The sequence below is a fragment of the Haemaphysalis longicornis genome, unplaced genomic scaffold (genome assembly GCF_048455015.1).
Source record: "Haemaphysalis longicornis isolate Haplotype H1 unplaced genomic scaffold, Haemaphysalis longicornis Haplotype H1 scaffold_7, whole genome shotgun sequence".
NCBI lineage: Eukaryota > Metazoa > Arthropoda > Arachnida > Ixodida > Ixodidae > Haemaphysalis > Haemaphysalis longicornis.
Window position 1 is genome coordinate 73,054,303 of NW_027526422.1, and position 19,275 is coordinate 73,073,577.

The 19,275-nt window shown below is 46.7% G+C and overlaps 1 protein-coding gene across 6 annotated transcripts in view; it reads right to left on the reverse strand.

The window, feature by feature from the left end:
• The window catches only part of LOC144145940 (lipase member K-like), a 40,473-nt gene that overhangs the window by 14,224 nt on the left and 6,974 nt on the right, over positions 1-19,275 (reverse strand). For 3 of the 6 annotated variants that reach the window (XM_077677807.1, XM_077677810.1, XM_077677806.1), the window contains exons 2-6: positions 11,176-11,283; positions 10,117-10,265; positions 7,423-7,649; positions 2,661-2,859; positions 1,317-1,428 (exon numbers count right to left, since the gene is read on the reverse strand). In XM_077677807.1, the coding sequence (XP_077533933.1) occupies positions 1,317-1,428; positions 2,661-2,859; positions 7,423-7,575 (464 nt within the window). In that variant the 5' untranslated portion in view covers positions 7,576-7,649; positions 10,117-10,265; positions 11,176-11,283. The remainder of the gene's footprint in view (positions 1-1,316; positions 1,429-2,660; positions 2,860-7,422; positions 7,650-10,116; positions 10,266-11,175; positions 11,284-19,275) is intronic. The other 3 variants (XM_077677805.1, XM_077677808.1, XM_077677804.1) reach the window with 1 other exon arrangement.

The following is a 19,275-nucleotide window of genomic DNA, read 5'->3' on the forward strand; positions in this document are numbered from 1 at the left end:
TTGTTTTACGAGAGTTCCCCTACAACAAGAAGGAAATAAAATTGCGCTACAAGGACGGGGCGAAACAAAAGCTCGTAAAGGGTGGCTCGACAGATGTCACCGTGCTTGGCAGCCGCCACGTGCGGCTTTAATCCTTTACAAAGTTTTCTTTCCTTCTGCTGAGTCTGCCGTTTTCATCGTGCCCGAATAGCAGATTTATTCTTAGAAATATCGCATAATGTTATATCATACACAACAGGGGCGTCCCTAGTTAACAAAGTGGCTTTATCAAAACGCTCTCATTTGCTATCAAAACGCTCTCATTTGCAAGAGCGGCTGCTTGTTAAACTTTTCTTGGGAAAAAGGATTAATTCAGCTGTGTTTTACGATTTACAAAGGCCCAATGGGCTCGAAAAATGTCTCATGGAACTCAGTAGGGACACGCTCCCCAAAACACTTCAAGGTAGGTGGCCGGGCACTACTAACACAACTTGTAGTCTCTCTAGGTCAAATTAACGATTTACGAAATGAATCGCATTCACAAAGCTATGCAAAAATGCGACGGAATGTTCGAAAAGCTCGTAAAGGGTGGCTCGACTAATGTCACCGTGCTTGGCAGCCGTCACGTGCTGCTTTAATTCTTTACAGTTTTCTTTCTTTCTGCTGAGCATGCCTTTTTCATCGTGCCGAATAGTAGATTTATTCTTAGAAATATCGCACAAAGTTATATCATAAACAACTTTCCCCTTCTAGTAGGACGCGCAAGAGTTGAACTGGAAAGCAGTGTTTGAATAAAGTACGAGGAATGATTTATATGGAGATAAGTTCAATTATTTTGCGTCGAATAGTCTACTTCGGGAACAGGCTAACTAATTATTGTATTTACAACTTCCCCAAACAAACACGCAAAGCCCCCCCCCCCTTTTTGTGGCCGAGTTTATTCAAGTAAAGATCTTATAACCTCATGAAACTGATACCGCTAACAAGTACCAGCAATAGAAGTATGTGTGTGTGGCGTGGATCACTTTCTGGGACGTTAACTGGAGGTTCCAGCGAACACTGAACGACTTTCATTGCACTGACGAGGCATAAATAGGTGTTATCGCGGGTCAACATGCATCATATCAGTACGACGTAGCCTATTAGCGCCATTGAGGCTTAGAGGTCGCCCTTCACATGTGTTTTACAAGGTTCGAAGACAAGCTTCAAATGCATTATGAACAGCCACTTCATCAACAGCTAGTCAAAGTACGGCGCCTGTCAATAATTAATAGCCAGTAGTGCACCGCCACGTTATTGCAAGTACAAAAATGTGTGACAAAAATTGACGTACATACCAGAAATCCCAAAACTTGCTGTTTGTCTTGTCTAAACTGACGTGACTTGAGTACATGTTGCCGCGGATATTTCCCAACCAGACGTCATATCCAGCGTCGGCCAGAATGTAGGCTGAAAAAACAATGGAGTCCTTGTTTGCTTGCGGAATCTGTGCCACGTCCGCATACCAGGCCTGCAAATGAATGAAAACAGCCTGCGAAAAATACTTACTTTATGCCTTTAAACAGGACAACCCTGGTAAGATTTCAAACACTTCACGTCACAGAAAGCCACAACCCGTGACCACTTCGAATCCTTAATTTTTGCATCGGAACTTTTTAGCCACTAATATGGTTCCTATGTCAATTCTATGCCTGTTACAGTTGACTTTGTGAAATTAAAAATTTATAGCGTCATTTTTCGCCATTCTTTCCCTGCTTTGAATATACTTTTAGAGTATCTTACCGTAAAATAATGAATAAGAATGCGACAGTTGGTTGCAGATCTGTTGAAGGTGCGTAAGCGTTGATGCTCGACATCGCGTGCTCAACATTTGGCTTCGGTATTCGTTGATCGTCCGGGTCCATTCAAACTGACGCATGCCACCGCTGGGAGCCTACGCTTAGTTTTGGGCTCCTTCACCCGACGCCTCATTCGTCGTTTTTTACACGGCTCGCTTCGGCTTCTGGCTAGCGAGACTGCGCGTTACCGATACGCCGCCGATATCTTGCTCCTCCACTGCGCAAGCGAGCTCCGAAGGACAAGCTCTTGCCGGCCTTTGTTTGTTCATGCGAGAGAGATTCAGCCGGTTTGGGCACCCTATGTTTACGCATAAAATAAACAAAATGTTGCGCTCTGCTTGAACAGTTGAACATTTTCAATATTTGCGACGTTCAAATTACTCCAGAAGCCTCACTTGTGGTTTTGGTGACTGTCCAGGGTTTATGTCATGCGAAGCTGCATAATATGCCTAATGGGACTGTTTCCGGTCAGCGGATACGAATTTTTTCCATAGCTTGCCCCTTTGTCCCAATTGACTAGTTGAGAAAATTTGAACATCATTATTACGTGTTTGGAACTGCCATAGGCCGCCCTCTCCCGCCCTCTAAAACAAGAAGGCATTATTTGGGCAGTCCCACAAATACGCCAAAACGACTTGTAAACAACTGGCTACAGACACTCGATGAATGAGGGGTCCGTGCATGATAGTGTAGCCGTAGTCTTTGCATCATAGCATACTTATCATAGTAGATAGTAGCAGGTCTAGTTGGCCGACTCAATTTGAGTTAGACGCCTGTGCACCTCCCTAAGTGTGTGCATCTATCAGCGCAATAAGTAGCTTCCGATTGAACGTGGGATCGCACCGAGGCTCTGGTGAGGCAGATTGATGACCCAATCCGCGGCCGAGCACACTAGTCCGTGCTGAAGGAAGACGACTGGCCTCCTGCGTAGACCGGGGCCCATGAGACCCCATGGGATGCGGATGACGGTAAGAATGTAGCCATCTTCGGTTATCACATTATGCTCCTCCACTGGGTAGCCCTTGGCTGAGATGATCTCCGTCTGCATTGCATGAAAAAAAGTAAACCGCGATAGATTGATTAATTATGAAATGCTGCCGCTTTCGTTGCGGATTTTCCAGCTTCGAAGCAGTTTGCATACTTTTGTAAGACTGTTTATACATTTTAACTAGATGGTTTATGGTGATACTAATTGGTGCTGAATGTCACACAAGCATAAATAGTCTGTCATGCGACAACATAACTACAAAAAAATTCACAAATCCTTATGAACTAATATTGCAATTTTCAGAGTTACATAGAGCGATAAGGAATGATAACGCTAATGACAAAATGCCTTTCGCATGCACTAGTCGTCATGAAGCCGGTAGTTAGAGACTTGTCCGAATTAACTCAAACGCCCAATGGGTCAGGTACACGCACACGTCGTGGCAGCCGCAAGTACGAAGTGGAACTCATGTTTGTCCCGCATGAGAATTTTTCGCAATACACGCTTTGAATGCACCTCCAACAAACACGCCTAACCATATTCTCCCCGTCAAAATAGCTTTGTTCTGTCAAAGATATGAGACGGGAGGAGATGTTGAGAGCAGTACGTGAAACTAGGCCCGTCGTGGATATCGGTTTCCCAGCCATGGATATAAGGAGTGGTGTTCTCACGTGATAGCAACTGCATCACATAACAGCACCGGAGATTCGGTCATAGGTGTGATAACGTGCCATCGTGCGGCTGCATAATAATGCGATACGGCTGCTTAATTACTATTGTCATATTAGTAGAGAACACACGAGGATTCAGATTCATGGATAACACACGAGATAGGCCGAGTACAGCTAACGCGCGTTGAAACTTGCCCACTGCTTCCGAATCATAATCAAAGTTGCGGCAAAAAAAATTCGTGATATATGCCTTTTTTGGCATGTTGGGCCATCTCCAGTAAAAATGCGGCACATAATTACGATAAGTAGGCAATAGCCATAATAGCGGCCTTCGCGGCTTTTATGAGGCAAATCTACATGGTGTAATTGCTATTCAAACTTGCATCAGTGCAAAAATTAAAAGTCATATTGATTAGTTATGCGATGGGCTCATAAAAAATGCAAGCAGTTATATCTATCTTGGTCAGGTTGTTCGTGGAGAGGCGAGTTAGAAAAAAAAATTGGACGCAAAATGAGCATGGGATTGGCTGCCTTCCGTATTTTAAAAACGTGTTGAGTACGCTACCTCTTTCACAATAGAATTGAAGAACACCTCCCTCCAGAAACGGGGGTTCACGCGATGCTTGACCTCAGTGAAAACAAAAACGAAAAAATCAAAATGCAATTACCGGAATGAAAACGCAAGACCATCAATCAGCAAAAAAGCCCCTTTCATTTCGCTGAAGTTCACCTTAACGCAAATGTTCGGTATACGTTATTGTAGATCATTCTTCCGCAATTTTCGGGAACATCTACATTCTTCAGTTGCTGCCCGCTGTTCGAGGGGCGAACCACGCGCGGCCTACTCATGCCGCGCTGAAAGGTGAACTGTTTGATGGGAGCAAGTGACCGCACCTGCGATGTGGCGTGACGCGAGAAACGGTGCTTATTGGCTGCCATTGTGGCGTGAGGGCGGACACTTGTGCGGGCGCGCCACCAACTCCGCACGGCAAGCTTCAATAACCTATCTATCAGTTCCAACAGGGGCACAATAAATGCTTCATCCTTGCCCAACAGCCCCCAGTGGGTAAGTTCCAAGCACTCCAACGCTCATCATCATCATATAAGCTCCGCAGTAAAAACTTCAATGACGTCATCATCAACATAAGATCACGTGGATAAAGTTGGCTTTGCCACATGGCGTTTCTACGTACGGCATCACCTACAGCGCAAGTCCGCCAATACAAACTTTGCTTGAAAAGACACGCGTGCAACAAATATGTATTTCCGGTTACCATACGGAGTGGAAGCTTGTGAACCTACTAATTACCTCGAAAAAAACTTCAGGCCGGGTCGGCAAGCCACGGGAAAAACATTCTCGGGGGATAATCGTGCAGATATCTTAAAATTACTATTAGGCCCAAAATCTAGAAAAATTATTTGCTGTAAAGGGTTATTTCGCAATGAGCAAGTAGTCAACTTGAGTATAAAAACTCAAAAAATAGTTTGCACAACTGGTGTTACTTGTCGTAAAAACTGCTGCCGAAAAACTCAAAGACGATAGCTTTCATGGCTGCGAAACGTGGTAGATAAACGTGTTTAACTTGTATGCGGGCACGAATCAATCATTTGGCCTTAATATTCACTATGCAAAAATGCGTGTCATTACACGGAGTAACGTCACCGTAATCACACCTGAAAGAACAACGATGACACGGAAAGTTCCATCTCAGAAAACTGCGTCACAGATTAGACGTGTGTTGGGGAAGGAAGGAAGAAAGACTTTGTTGAATGCCTGCAACAGACACAGCGTGTACACTGCGCCCGGACGTGGCCACTCATCGATCCCGACGTCATCCCTACTCGGACAACCCCTTCGCTACTCGCTACGGGGTTGGACGCCGCTGCCCCGTAAGGGAGGGCGTCGCCCCGCAGCTTTCGCTCCGGTGCTGCTTTTCGAGGGCCGCCAGGACCTGCTGGACGGCTGATAGTTGGGTGTCCTTGTCACAACTGCGCACTGCTTCTTGGATCGGTCATGTAATGCGAACGACAGATGACCGGTGGACCATCCGTATAACGCAATTGTTACCAAGAGATTGCAGGGAAAACAGGAGTTGACAAAAGTCCTGATGGAGACATTAAGTCCAAAAATTTCTGGGAAGAGTGTGGATTCGTAAAACACGCGATAACAATGGCTGGAAATGTCCGGAACAACTTTTGTCCTGCAGTAGAATCACTGGAGTCTCTAGGCGACGTTAATATTTCATGTTCCTTGACCCAGAAAATGTTTTGGCTGGAGCAAAGTTGTATGTCGCCGTAATGAAATCTGAATGGTAGGTGTTAAATTTCCTTGTTCTTGTTCTTCGTCCTAGAAAAGAAAGTTTCAAGTTACCCTTCCTGCATCCTTGCTCTAAAAAACGGTGATTGCTAAAGTCCTGTGACAAAATAGCCTGATAAAAATACAGAAGACGCTTTTAATAGTCATAAAGAGTATGCGTACGAGGTTCGAACTTTGAAAGAATTTCTTCACAGGCCTCTTTCCTAGAACAAACAAGTGTTTGTCAAGCGGACGGCAAAAATTCATGAACTCGAGCGAACCAAGAATATTTGGCAAACCCGCCAGTAGGCATACTCCAATGCAACGTCAATTGGCGGGCACTGCAAAACTTGCAGAAAAACAGCAGGCGGTACGCTGGGGCGAAATCGCGAGGCTGAGACCTGTGTCAGGCCACACCCGCCTTTTGTCTTAGCCTCCTGTATGTTTCGCAGAGGAGTAAAAATCAAATCAAATCAGATAAAGTCAAACAGATCAAAATGTTCTACTCTTGAAACTTTGTATACTAATTAAGCCACGTTCTCTTACAACGCCTTGTTGCATCCACTCAACATGAATCCTCTTGCGGGCTGGTTCCTGCCAACTGACTTCTCTGACATGCTCAGGAAAATGGCTGCGTATAAATAGTCCTCCCGGCAAATTTTCGTTTTCTACGCAATTAGTAATGCCCCTGGAATCCACGAACCGGTATAAATTGGCTAAGCTGCTGACTCAAGCTGCGGCAAATTCGTTCTCTGGCTGCGGGAAATTTCTCCCTATTCGACATATTTGTGGCGTCATCGATCTTGAATTCCGCCTCTCATTGCCTTTTCGGTCACCACCATCTAATAATGCTGCGTGCGGTGTCTGACTTTCCATGAACAGTAAACTGCACCGGTAGAATTTATATTTGATTATTCTTGAAATACGAGGCATTCATTGCCCGAGGAGAATTTCTCCCTCTTGCAGGAGTGCACAGAAAGGAATTCCTAAGGAAGATTGATTGATTGATTGTAGGGTTAAAGCACCAACGCGACGCAGGCGATGAGGCGCGCCGTAGTGGAGGGCTCCGGATTAATTTCGACCACCTGGGGATGTTTAAAGTGCGTCGAAATCTCGTACACACGGGCGTTTTTGCTTTTCACAGAAAAGCGGCTGCCGCGGCCGGGAATCGAACCCGCGACCTAGTGCTCAGCAACGCAACGCCTTAGCCACTGAGCAACCGCGGCGGGTCTAAGGAAGAAATCCTGAAGTGTGTGCAATGGTAGGGGTATTAGTAGACAGTGCATGCACCGCATTATATAGTACCACCGTTCGCTATACCAAAGTTATACTGAGTGAGTGAGTGAGTGCTTTATTGATATAGAAAGTAGAAAAAAGGAAACTGGGGATATCTTGAACTCATTCTGCTTTAGTGCAGCCATTACATGCAAGCCGATGGTATAAGTTTAGAAACGTAACCAGGCAGCAAATTAAAACCGGCATTACCAGGCAAGAATGACTCCTTATTATATAGAGACATGTATTCCTGTGTGTCCTTTGGTCAGAGACTATTGTGGCCTATGTATTAGTTCAAGGCTTCATTATAACGAGTCTTCACAGAAACCACATATGTACCGGTCGCCGTTCTATTAAATATATGTATATGCTTACCACGTTCCGGCAGGCATCCAAGACGACCTTTCCTCTGCATTTCTCCAGCCGGTCACCAGTGCCTACGACCGACGTCAACAAAAGAGTAGCAAGCCCAGCTAGTGCCAGACCATTGGTTCTTGTGGCCAGGGCCGCTAGTCTGTCAATCCCCATGTCGTTGTAGGGAAATTCACGCAGAATTTTCCTTTGTTTAGTCTGTGGAATCAGCTCCTCTTCTCTCAGGTTGTCTGCACAAACCGCAATGCCGGGAGTTTCTTGTGCAAGCTTTTGCAAACAGTTTAAGTAGCCAAGTGAGAATACCGTGGATACTAATTTAAATTACTGCAGTTTTGAACTGCTCTGACAGGCGAAAAACAAAAATAGAAGCGAGGATTTGCATGAACTTCATTTGTGGGTGACGAGCAACTTCTTAAAGGATTTTTTTTGGCAGAATACTGTTTAGTGTAAGCAAAAAAAAAATCTGCAGAAATTCACAGAATAATCTACTAATGCGTTGCATCCTTATTCCTTTAGTCTTGAATGAGAGTTTCGTACAGCAAAAATTTTTGATTTGTTAAATCCTGCCAGACCTATTGCCTCCATTTACGCTATTATAATGATTACGGGTGAAACTTTCGCGAAGCTCGCTTTATCTATAGAGCGTGTTGAACCCAGCGTTTAGAGTAGAAACCTGATTCCGCTTTCCTCCTCACAGCCCCTTTCCTTATGCAACATTTTCCTTGTAGTTTTGTACCATTTCTTCACTGTTCTGATACATTGTTGCGCCTCTTGGATTGCCTGTGGGTTATCTCATGTTTTTTGGTTATCTTATGTATGCGCCCGGCCGTCAATGAGAATAAAAAGCAAGGATGCTCAAAACAGCACGCCACCATGTTTATCACCGGCAAAGTTGGCGCCATTTACAGCATTCCTTTGTCCCGCGGCAAATGTCACGTATATGTAGGTCAGAAGGGGCGCTGCTTAAATGATCGTCTGAGGAAGAACTGGGCAGCAGTGTCATTGCTTGCCGCAGAAGGCCATTTGGGCGACCATTGCAAGTGGTGTCCTGGGTGTGTCCCGACATTTGATGCCGCACGTGTTTTAGGCAGCCGGCGTGATCAAGTGAAAAGAGAGACTTGTGGGGCCTTCCATATTCACAGGGAGGCAGATAACTATCAGCGTGCCATCCATCGCTCTTACGGCAAAAGAGCTAAGCTTCTTGCAAGGGCGCATGCACGCGACGTATAGATTGGTACTGTGGGGTGGCACGCGTCTAGGACTGTATATTGTTTCGTTTAATTTGTAAGTTTCTTTCTTCTTCGTTTACTTTTGTTTTTAGCTTTCTCTGTTAGCAATATTTGTTATTACGTGTCCCAAGTAAAGCTGTTCAGTTGAAGTCTAGCGATTTCCCTGTTCGCTTCTCTCTCTAGGTCCCAGTCGTTTTTCGCTGGTAAAATGGTTCTATTTCTCACTCTAGTTTCCCATTTATATCCTTCCTTAGTCCGCTTCCTGGTGATCCGCGAATGAACATGAAATAAACTTCTATTCTTTATGCACGTAACTGGACTACATGCTCACCTGTAGCCTCAACCACTGTTATCGGGTTCGTGACTATCTTTCATTTTAGGGTCGACCCCTCTCTTTGCTTTCCTACGTTCTTCTCTTTATCTTGCCTTCCTACTTTCTTCTCTCTTTCAAATTTAAACCTCCTCCCTTGTGCAGCCTTCAGAAATACGGAACGAGAAAAATGAAGCGCGTATAGCCTGGCTTCGTTGGAAAAGCTTTTTGGATACTTCTCACCAAAATTATCTGGCGAAGCAGCATCTCATTCAACTTCCAGTAAGGATAAATTGCTTACTGATGCCTCTAACATGGCAAGTTTTACTCTGGCGGCGAGCATTGCAAGCCGGTGAGTTATTTGGGGAAATAAAGAATACTTGACTGGGGAACCTTGGCGGATTTGAAAACTTTCCTAGTATAAATAACAAGCCCGTAATACGAGAGTGACGACCAATGTTTTAGGTTCTTAAAGTCCACAATGTGCCCCACGACAATAGCGCTCTTACCTGTTGGGCAGCAGCTAGCGCACTTTTCGAATCCCGGCCTTGTTTGCGTAGAAGACGTGCCTGTTTCCATAAAGATAGTGTACATTATTTATGGCCACAAAGGGGTCGAAGCTTCAAAGCTTCGGACGGCACTTGTTTTTTAAGAAAACAGCACGCAGTGGCAGCGTATTTGTTGTATTCTTCTGTCCGAACTATCAAAGGAGCTCCGATGTAGCACCAGCCCTTGGTTCGCTGGCAAATAGAAACTATTCTCTTGTATATTGTTTTAGCAGAAAAATGTGTTCTTTACAAACAAATGTTTGTGCGATTTAGGGAATTCTTTGACAAGGGTAGTTAGCGTGAAGCTCAAGGAAAAGAAAGAAGAAAACTTTAATAAACAGGAAGACACAGAGGTCGTGCTGAGATAGTTCTCTGGCCAGGGCGGGAAGAGAAGAAGCCAAAGCGGGGATAAATAAGGTGATTATTGTGGAAAACATCGTTAATGCAGAGTGACGACCCAGTTGACGACCCAGTAGGGACTTCCGATGTGGACTCTCATGAAAATCCAAACATTACACAATAAGGATGAAGGGTGATGACTGTAGAAGAATTATAGCTGTCTGTGTCTGCGTGTCTGAAAGCAATGACACAAGCTCCGGAGAACATTCACCGTAGTGTCTTCAGATGTGAGTCGCGGTGGCGTTACTTTGTCGTCGAGGCGGTGTTTTGAAACGGAGCCGCTGCAGTCCCCATGAGTGTTCTCGAACGGCTAAAGGCCAGCTGAGAGAGCGATTCTTGCAGCGACGGCTTTAAAGCATGCTGTAGAATAAAAAGAAATACCGGTTCGGTTCGGGCTCTGGTTCGAGTGAAGTAATTTCGCGAACAGGTTAGCTAAGTTGAGTTACCAAGTGTGAAGAAAAATAAATTTTTAGTCGAAAGCAACAGTAAAGACAAGATACAAGTTTAGCCCATTGAAAAGAGTGAGTGCACTGTCCCCTTAAATTGCTGCCATTTTCTAGCCAGGTTAACTTTCCTGCCTTCCTTCTACACCCTTCCTTCCGTAACGTCAACTTCACTCAATTAGGCCTGAAAATGGAGGAAACAGAGTGACAATACGCAATCCACTTTCCCGCCAAGAGCCCACGTCGTGACAGGGTTGCCTTAGGCGGCAGTTTCCCACTAATGCAACCACCAAGAAACAGGACCGTATTATTTACTGGGGCCTTTAGTTCCGTGGAATCGTATAAGTTAAATGGTGCAAATAAATCAAAACACCACTAACGCTGTATTTTTCCTGGCAGGGCACTGCTGACTTGTTTTATAAAATTTGAAGATGTTCCGTTATTTATCTTCGGGGTGAAAACGCCGTAGTTCAAGGCCAGAATGAAGTTGAGTGAGCTCCCAAATGCTAGTTATATTTTGCCTTCGTGAACCCTCAGTCAACTTATGCCAAACATTTTGGGAAACACAACAGAGAAATGGTGCCGACGACTACGTTTGTGCTTTCGGCATCGACTTGCCTTCAACGCCAGAAATGGGTTTCACGAATATATAGGGAGGCTACCTGCATCCCCATAGATTCATTCCTTATAGAAAGGAACGTACTCGCTATTAATTTTTTTGACACCCAATATAACTCAGGGTACCTGGGCCGGTGGCTGTATCAGAAACAAATAAAATAAATGATTTCTGGTTATATTCATTGTGGAGCAATAATAAGGGTGCGTACCTGTCGTCGGTTCTGAAGGCGTTGATCAGGGTCAGTAAGGCGGGGTAGACGTAGCGCCTGTCCAAGACACTCAGCATGAAGTCGCCTGCCAGAAGTCAGGATCTATACCTGCAAAAATGGGTGTTCTAGAACGTGAGACATCGTACTGCGCTAGTAAAGCAAAGGCTCGAAGAAGGCAGTGCTATGGCGACATGGTCTTAACGATTTCCTGAGCGATACGGGCAAATCATATTTGAGTGGGCATCCGTTTAATTCTTACACAACCATACAGGGCCAAGGTACAACCAAATATGCGTAGAGAGGAGGATATTTGATGCCTTCTCCTTTGCGCTTTTCATGGTGTTTTCACCGATTTGCCGCTGCGCCAGCAATAGCGCCTAGCTGCCTGTCTCGTGTACCACGTGGAGGAAGGCTTCAATTGTGTCACTGTCTTCGATCGACCCTGGGCCAATAGCAATGATTCATCCTTAGGGACAACAATTATGTTGCGGTTTATGCGACATTCTGAACTAGACTAAACTTTGAAATTCTTTCATCGCGCACATGGCTACATCTGTGCGCGTTTGCGCCTTCATGTACGCTTTTTCTCCTATTTGTTGTTAAGCGCTCTGTGCTTCCTGGGCACCATTCGCTCTTCTTTTTTGCTGAACTTTATTTACAGTTTTTTCCTTGCATTTCATTGCGTGCCAGTTTTATTTACATTTGTTTCCTCTTTAATATTGTCTTCCAAATATATTACATTCACTTCACCGCATTGTAATCATCCAAATCTAGCGTAGCAAGCACTACAGCTAGCAGAGCTGACCTCTCCAGTCCACATTAAAAAGTTATCTGTCTCTCTTTTTGGACTTGCTTAGAACACCACCCAGATGACCTGCAAACAAGCGGGAGCGGGCTAAAAAATTACTGCGAATAAAAATTACGACACAGCGCATTTATTATTCATTTCGTGAAAAAAGACTCGGTCATGTTATTAGCTCGCCCTAGCCGACAGGTTAATATATTGAGATTTATTTACACTGCTGCTAATTTAACATCCCCTTTCAAAAAGACGGTGTAGCTGGAAGAACGGAAGGATTTGCTGAATGATGACACGCACTTTGTTTTGAATCTCTGATGTCCAACAATCTGTAAAAATGAATAAGATAAACTCGTGATGGTTATAAAATAAACATTAATGAGTGTTTAAGAGATCAGTTCTGCTTACTACAGTTGCACCAGGTTTGCTTACAGCAGAGGCTGAAAAATCGTACTGAAGTCGTCTCAGCTGTCAGTCCATGGTTTGTCTTACCAGAATGCCGTTTCAAACTGCTTTCGCTACCACTTTTTTTGGGGAGGAACTCGCTAAAAGGCAAGTGACCGATAGAAACCAGAATTTTCACATGCACCTACAACTCAACCGGGAACTATACATAGTAGGACACCTTTATTCAACCGTGTTGTGCCACCGAGGCTGTGGTTATGGCTGCGCCGGATATGCGACGCTTGTTCAGTTCAAGAGTGAAATCTACTGCGCATGCGCAGTCCTTCCGCGCTCTCACGCTCTGAGTGTTGCAGTATCGTATACGTAAACCACTGCAATAATATAGGAGGCCAATATTAGAACTTCATTTACAATATATGTGTATTGCAACATGAGTGAAATGTTGCGGCATAAACACTCCTTGTGTATTCAGTCTGAGCCGGCCGATACTGGGACCGCGCGTATAGTTGAAGCTGGGGTAGTTTAAAACAGTGTAGAATTTGAATGCTTACTCTTGCGCTGTGAAGGTTTTTATGGGGTTATTGTATATGGTACTAGCTGTTTACTAATTTTTGTGCACTCTTAAGTTCGCGTAGTTTTGACAGATAAGCCATACAAATAGCAGGTTCAGGCTCTGCTTAATCCAATTTTAGCACTGAGGGTACGAAGTGCGTACAACTGGTCTCAGAAAACTACTTCGCGTGCGTTCTGAGCATAACACATTTTGCTGCCCTAATTCGTTTAAATATTTGCATCTAATGTTCTAAACATTTTTTTTCTAGATTATTATTCATAGCTTGTCAGGAAGGCGTGTTTATAAAGCTTTATGGGGAAGGATCATGCCGGCGAATCAATGGGGAATGTTTAAGCCACCTGAGATCTGAGGATGACATCGTCGTGCTGAGTCAGACCGGTCAGAAGGCGCAAGAATTCTTAGAGAATCATATTCGATGGATTTCGTTGCTGAGATAAAGTTAAACACCGAAAAATAAAAAAAAGAGTCATGCTTAATAGTTATTTTTAAGTGGCGCTCTTTCAAGGTGGGTAACGAAATACAAGAAATACGAACAACTATATCAGTCTTTGTCAGGTTTGTGTGGACCCTACATACGAAAGAAAAATTGGATGCAGAATGAGCGTGGGGTTGGTTGCCTTGGGAATTCCGAGAATGTGTGCCGTAAGCTACGTTCCTTACATAAAAGACGCGTATGCAACCAATCTGCTCTTCCGGCTGATAATGATACGAAGAGGAAAGTCGTGAACTTACTTATTACTTTGAAAACAAAAAGGATAGGTCTGATAAACAAGCCATAGAAAGGAAAATTCCGATGTGACAATTATGTAGACATCCGCAGCTTTCTCGCTTAAAATACTGACAACTCAGAAACCTATTAAAACTATTGCTGGAAAGAGATATTTCACATCGAGCAAATATTCACCGTGGATATCAACACTGAAAAGAGTATTTTGCAAACATTTTATGTAGATATTGTGTTAGTTATCGTCAAAAGTTGCTGCCGAGACATATAAAGGCGATAGTTTCCACGGGAACAACGTGCTCAAATTAGAACTGGGCCCATAACATTCATTTTCCTTTAGTATTCCTTGTGTGAAAATACTTAGCACTGCGCTGAGTAACTAAGAGCAATCATTTCTTAAAGGGGTCCTGAAATACCTTCCGCCGATGCATGGATGTATATGTAACCAAATAAAGCAATGTATTAGCAAGCTCCTCCCGCAAAAATTTTGTTAAAGCGATGAGTATTAGCTGAGAAATCGTAAATAAAAAACCGCGCACTCTCGTCGCGCCGCGTTTCCTCCTCCTTTCGCTGTTGACGGCGCGCGAGCCTTCCCCCCTATGATGCTGCGCTCCTCAGCGGTGACGTACTTCCGCTATTGCGCTCCGCAGACTGCCGTCTGCTACGGGCAAGCTTTGTTGACACTATGAATTCCGCACTCCGCTCAAGGCTGGACAAGCGAACGAAAAATCTGGCCGCATGTGTGCGGCGGCCTGGCCTTGTCCTTTCGCGGTGTACGTTGCTGCAGTTGCTATCGGCGGCACGTGACTTTTTATCGGCGGCGAATTCGCAGCCGCTCGGGGAGGATCGTGCGCTCGGTCCCTTTCATGCACCGCGCACTGTTTATCCAAAAAGCGCCGTATCAGATGGGGCCCCGCTGGTGCCGGGTCTTATTTTTCGGCGGTGGTTATTCCTGCCGGCGGCATGTGAAAAAGACATTTTAAACCAATACAGAACCCCAGCACAAAACGCTTCAATCATGTGACCAGTTCAGCTTGGCGCGACGCGTGGTGGAGAGCAGCAACGTTGGCAAAACATGCTCCGGCGTGGCTCTGAGCTTTCTAGCGCTGGAGCGAGCGCCATTTCTTTGACAATCTCAAACGTCGGTTGTCTTGGCAACAAGGCGCAAACCGCTTCACAAGCCAGTTACGTTTATGTGATCCCGGTTCAGCTGGGGGCCCCACCTCGCGACATGTGGACACTGCAGGAGTACCGCTCACTCCCATTGGGAAGTGCGAGATGCGTTCGGCATTACAGGATGCGATGGTGTGTCTGTTGTGGACGCCTTTGTTTCGCGACGAAATGCGACATTGTGCTTCTGCGGGTGGATAGTGCTTCCCATGGTCTGGATTATCTTTCTCGAGCGACGTACGACTCAACCTTGCATGGGGTATGTGCAGTGTGCGTGGCTTGTGCGCCAGAGTTAAGTAACTTGCTGTTCGTCCCCGCAAACCGCGCGCGAGGTGAGTGCCGAATTTACGACGGGCAGGAGGGGGCAACCCATCGTCTGTCAATCGCGGTTCAGACTTGCAACGCACGTTGTGACGTTGTGTTCGTTCGAAACGCATCTCTGGATTGTTTTTAAGTTGAATAAAATGTATGCGTCAAACCCGGGCACTAGGCTCAGGGCGTTCTCTGCGATTGCACGAAAGAAGTGCAACAGGGCTTCAACGCTTTCTTTAGGAAACGTGCTCAGGTAAGAGAATATTCATGTCGTGTTATGGCCAAGGAGGTTGTATAAAACTTCTGGAGTGGAGATGGCGCTCAAAAACTGACGCCGACGGCCGCCATCTTGACGCGGGCAGAAAACTCGTTCCGTCGTAGCAGACGCATTGCACCCGTCGGATCATGTACTTGTTTTTGCATAGTGAACAAATGTAGCGCAGCAGAAACACAAGGGACGGAAAAGAATACACACGGATGAGCGCTCGTCCGCGTGTATTCTTTTCCGTCCCTTGTGTTTCTGCTGCGCTACATTTGTTCACTATGAATTACCAACTAGCCCAGTCTACAGCTTTACTTACTTGTTTTTGTGGCGGCTTACGTCACACCTTTGCTTCCGTTCTTTTTTTTGTTTTGTTTTGTTTTGTTTTGCAAGTTGATTTTCTTATGCGGCTAGCTTTAACCGCACCGAGTTTTTCTTGTGCGGTTTCATTTCGACGCACGTGGTTTCGGTTATCCTCCGCTCTTCGTGTTTCTAGTTAAGCGCTAGGCACGTCTCTTGCGCGTGCTCCGGTGGCCGCACACATCTGCTGATTGTTTACATTCTTGGGCGCAAACAACTAAAATACTCAGAAGCCACAATGACACTTTTTTTTCTGCCCCATGTGTTGTTCATTAGAGTTCTCTCTTGCCAAAAAGCGGTACTCATGTTCGTTCAATCGTCGTTCGCGGATGCAAGCTCCAAAGGAGTAGAAAGGAGAAATGGTCTGCTCGTTCGTCGCGTTCGGCTGTGTTAATCGCGCGACGAAGGCGTCGGGGATCACCTTTCATCTGTAAGTACTGAGGGTCTCTGTTTGTTTTGGGTCTCGAGGACATTACTAAAATTATAACGTTATAAGTGCACTTATATCGTTATAATACACACACACACATAGTGCACACTTGCCCGCCGTTTGTGCGTGATGTAAAGAGAAAGTTCGCTGTAGCACCTGCCCTCCGTTTACTGAGCATACCGTATACTCGCTTGTTTACGCAGGTATGCGAATGTTTTTGCTCGTAGTTGTGGTGGTCCTGTAGTCAGTTGACTGCGCAAAATCACATGTTTGTAAATATGTGGGCCGCATATTGTTTTTCCGCAGTAACGTAAATACAGAGTATTGCTCAGGCAGTTACCGTAAAAAATCAAGGCACTCTTGTTTAATATATTTCATTTTCATCCGGCCCTACGTGAATACTCAGACGTTTCTCGTTAGCGCTGTTTCGTAGAAGTCTGATGCCCCGCAATGCTCTCCCGCGTTCTTCGTCCTCGTGATTTTCTTATTAATAGCACGCTGCTCACGTACGAACGTGCGCGGTCAACGAGGTTGTGAATGTGATTGAGTAACCTCCTAGTTAAATTTCGCCTCTCCATCTTCTTGGCGAACTGATGGAGGCGAAATAGTGATGTTCTTTTGATGTGCGAGCCGAGAGGACGATCTCGACTCGCTCCGATGACCGACGACCGATGCTTGGAGCGGGTAAGGGATGAGGACTGCCTTCCTTGCTGGATATTAGGTTTATTTACATTATTTACATGACTCCACGTTTACATCACGTCAGAGTGACGGCTACATTGTCACTCTGACAGCAGCAGCCTGTTCGGCCGAGATCTATCCTGAACTAGATCCCCTCTCGACCGACCAGGCTGCTGCTGTCAGAGTGACAATGTAGCCGTCACTCTGACGTGATGTAAACGTGGAGTCATGTAAATAATGTAAATAAACCTAATATCCAGCAAGGAAGGCAGTCCTCATCCCTTACCCGCTCCAAGCATCGGTCGTCGGTCATCGGAGCGAGTCGAGATCGTCCTCTCGGCTCGCACATCAAAAGAACATCACTATTTCGCCTCCATCAGTTCGCCAAGAAGATGGAGAGGCGAAATTTAACTGGCGCAGTCGGCAGGATGACCACGACCATGGGCTGGAGCTGGTGGGGCATTGCGGAGAGACTCCTTCAACGCAAGGTTCGGCTCCGACCAACGACGAGCCAGACTCCAAGCATCGACGGGGCGACACCTCAGCGGGAGGCCTCGTGAGCTTCGGCTCAGTGCGGCAGCAGCCGCGATTCAACGGCAACGGGGCGACACCTCAGCGGGAGGCCTCGTGGGCTCCGGCCCAGGGCGGCGCAAGGCGCGGTTCAACGGGGCGACACCTGAGCGGGAGGCCTCGTGGGCTACGGCCCAGGGCGGCGAAAGCCGCGGTTCAACGGGGTGACACCTCAGCGGGAGGCCTCGTGGGCTCTGGCCCAGGGCGGCGTAAGCCGCGGTTCAACGGGGCGACACCTCAGCGGGAGGCCTCGTGGGCTTCGGCCCAGGGCGGCGTAAGCCGCGGTTCAACGGGGCGACACCTCAGCGGGAGGCCTCGTGGGCTCGGGCCCAGGGCGGCGTAAGCCGCGGTTCAACGGGGCGACACCTCAGCGGGAGGCCTCGGGGGCTCTGGCCCAGGGAGCACGGCCCCATCCCAGCGGCGAGAGCGGCGCATCGGGTCCACGAGCTGCTGCACCAGCGACACTGCGACTCGGCCGAACCCGGAGCGGGCACAGGTGGGCTCTGACTTACTTCCTCCGGGTTCACCATGGCCACTATGCTAACGGGATGCCGCGGCACCGACCGAAAGGTTAGTCCCATTGTGCTCGAGATTGAGGAGTTGAGAGCGGAGATAGCTCTCAAAAATGCCCAGCACGCTTTAGAAAAAGCAAGGCTAGCGGGTAGCCGGGGCGCGGGTAGCCCGTCCGCATGGGCAGCTGAAGAGCTTAGCGCTCAATTAGCCCAAGGGCGAGCGGAGATCGCTTATGAAAAAGCGAAGCTTCGCAAGATTGGTGGCCTCGAAGAGGACGCCAATGTCTTCACCGTGTTCGTTCCATCATGGGCGTTTCGAACGCCACAGGATGAGGAGAGTGGGAATGCAGTTGAGGGGGCTGAAACCACTCCAGTTGTAGAGAAACCCCTTAGCGTTCCCACTGCGAGAGATGAGATTACGGGACTGCGCGAGACAGCTGTCCCAGCTCCGGAAATTCTCTTTGTGGAGGCGCGCTATGTACAGCCGTCTGTCGCCGAGGCAGCGCAAGGGGCATGCAAGGGCAGCGGAACGGCGTGCCTGATTGTTGAGCTTCCGTGCGCAAAGCATGAAGGTGCAGGCGGCCCGCGGCGTCTTGCGCGTAGGGCGATTCCGACGGGCCCAAGAACGCGGAGTGCGGGGGCAGGTGTGGCGGCGCGGGTGCGACATCGTCGTACGCGCTACCGCCGAGTAGGGTGTTCCTTCTCTCCAGGGAGCACAGGACACCGCGAGCCGAACCAGGGTTCGTGTAGGATCAGCTGGTGGCGCACAACACGGAATCAGCTTCCGTGCGACGGTCGGTCAAGAGGGGATCTAGTTTAGTATAGATCTCGGCCGAACAGGCTGCTGCTGTCAGAGTGACAATGTAACTGTCACTCTGACCTGATGTAAACTTGGAGTAATGTAAATAATGTAAATAAACCTAATATCCAGCAAGGAAGGCAGTCCTCATCCCTCACCCGCTCCAAGCATCGGTCGTCGGTCATCGGAGCGAGTCGAGATCATCCTTTCGGCTCGCGCATCAAAAGAACATCCCTATTTCGCCTCCATCAGTTCGCCAAGAAGATGGAGAGGCGAAATTTAACTCTCCTGCACGTAGTTTTTTTATCAATAGCACGCTGCTATCGTGCGGACATGTGCTGTTAATGTAGTCGTGCGTTCAATGACGTAACCTTCTATATTTGAAAAATAAAAAAAGTCAGTGCGAGTGAGAAATGTAAGTGTGATGATCATGCTTTCTGTAAAGTACACACGAAATAAAAAAAAACCTGCTTTAATGAGCTTCAGTGTGTGCCTAATCCAT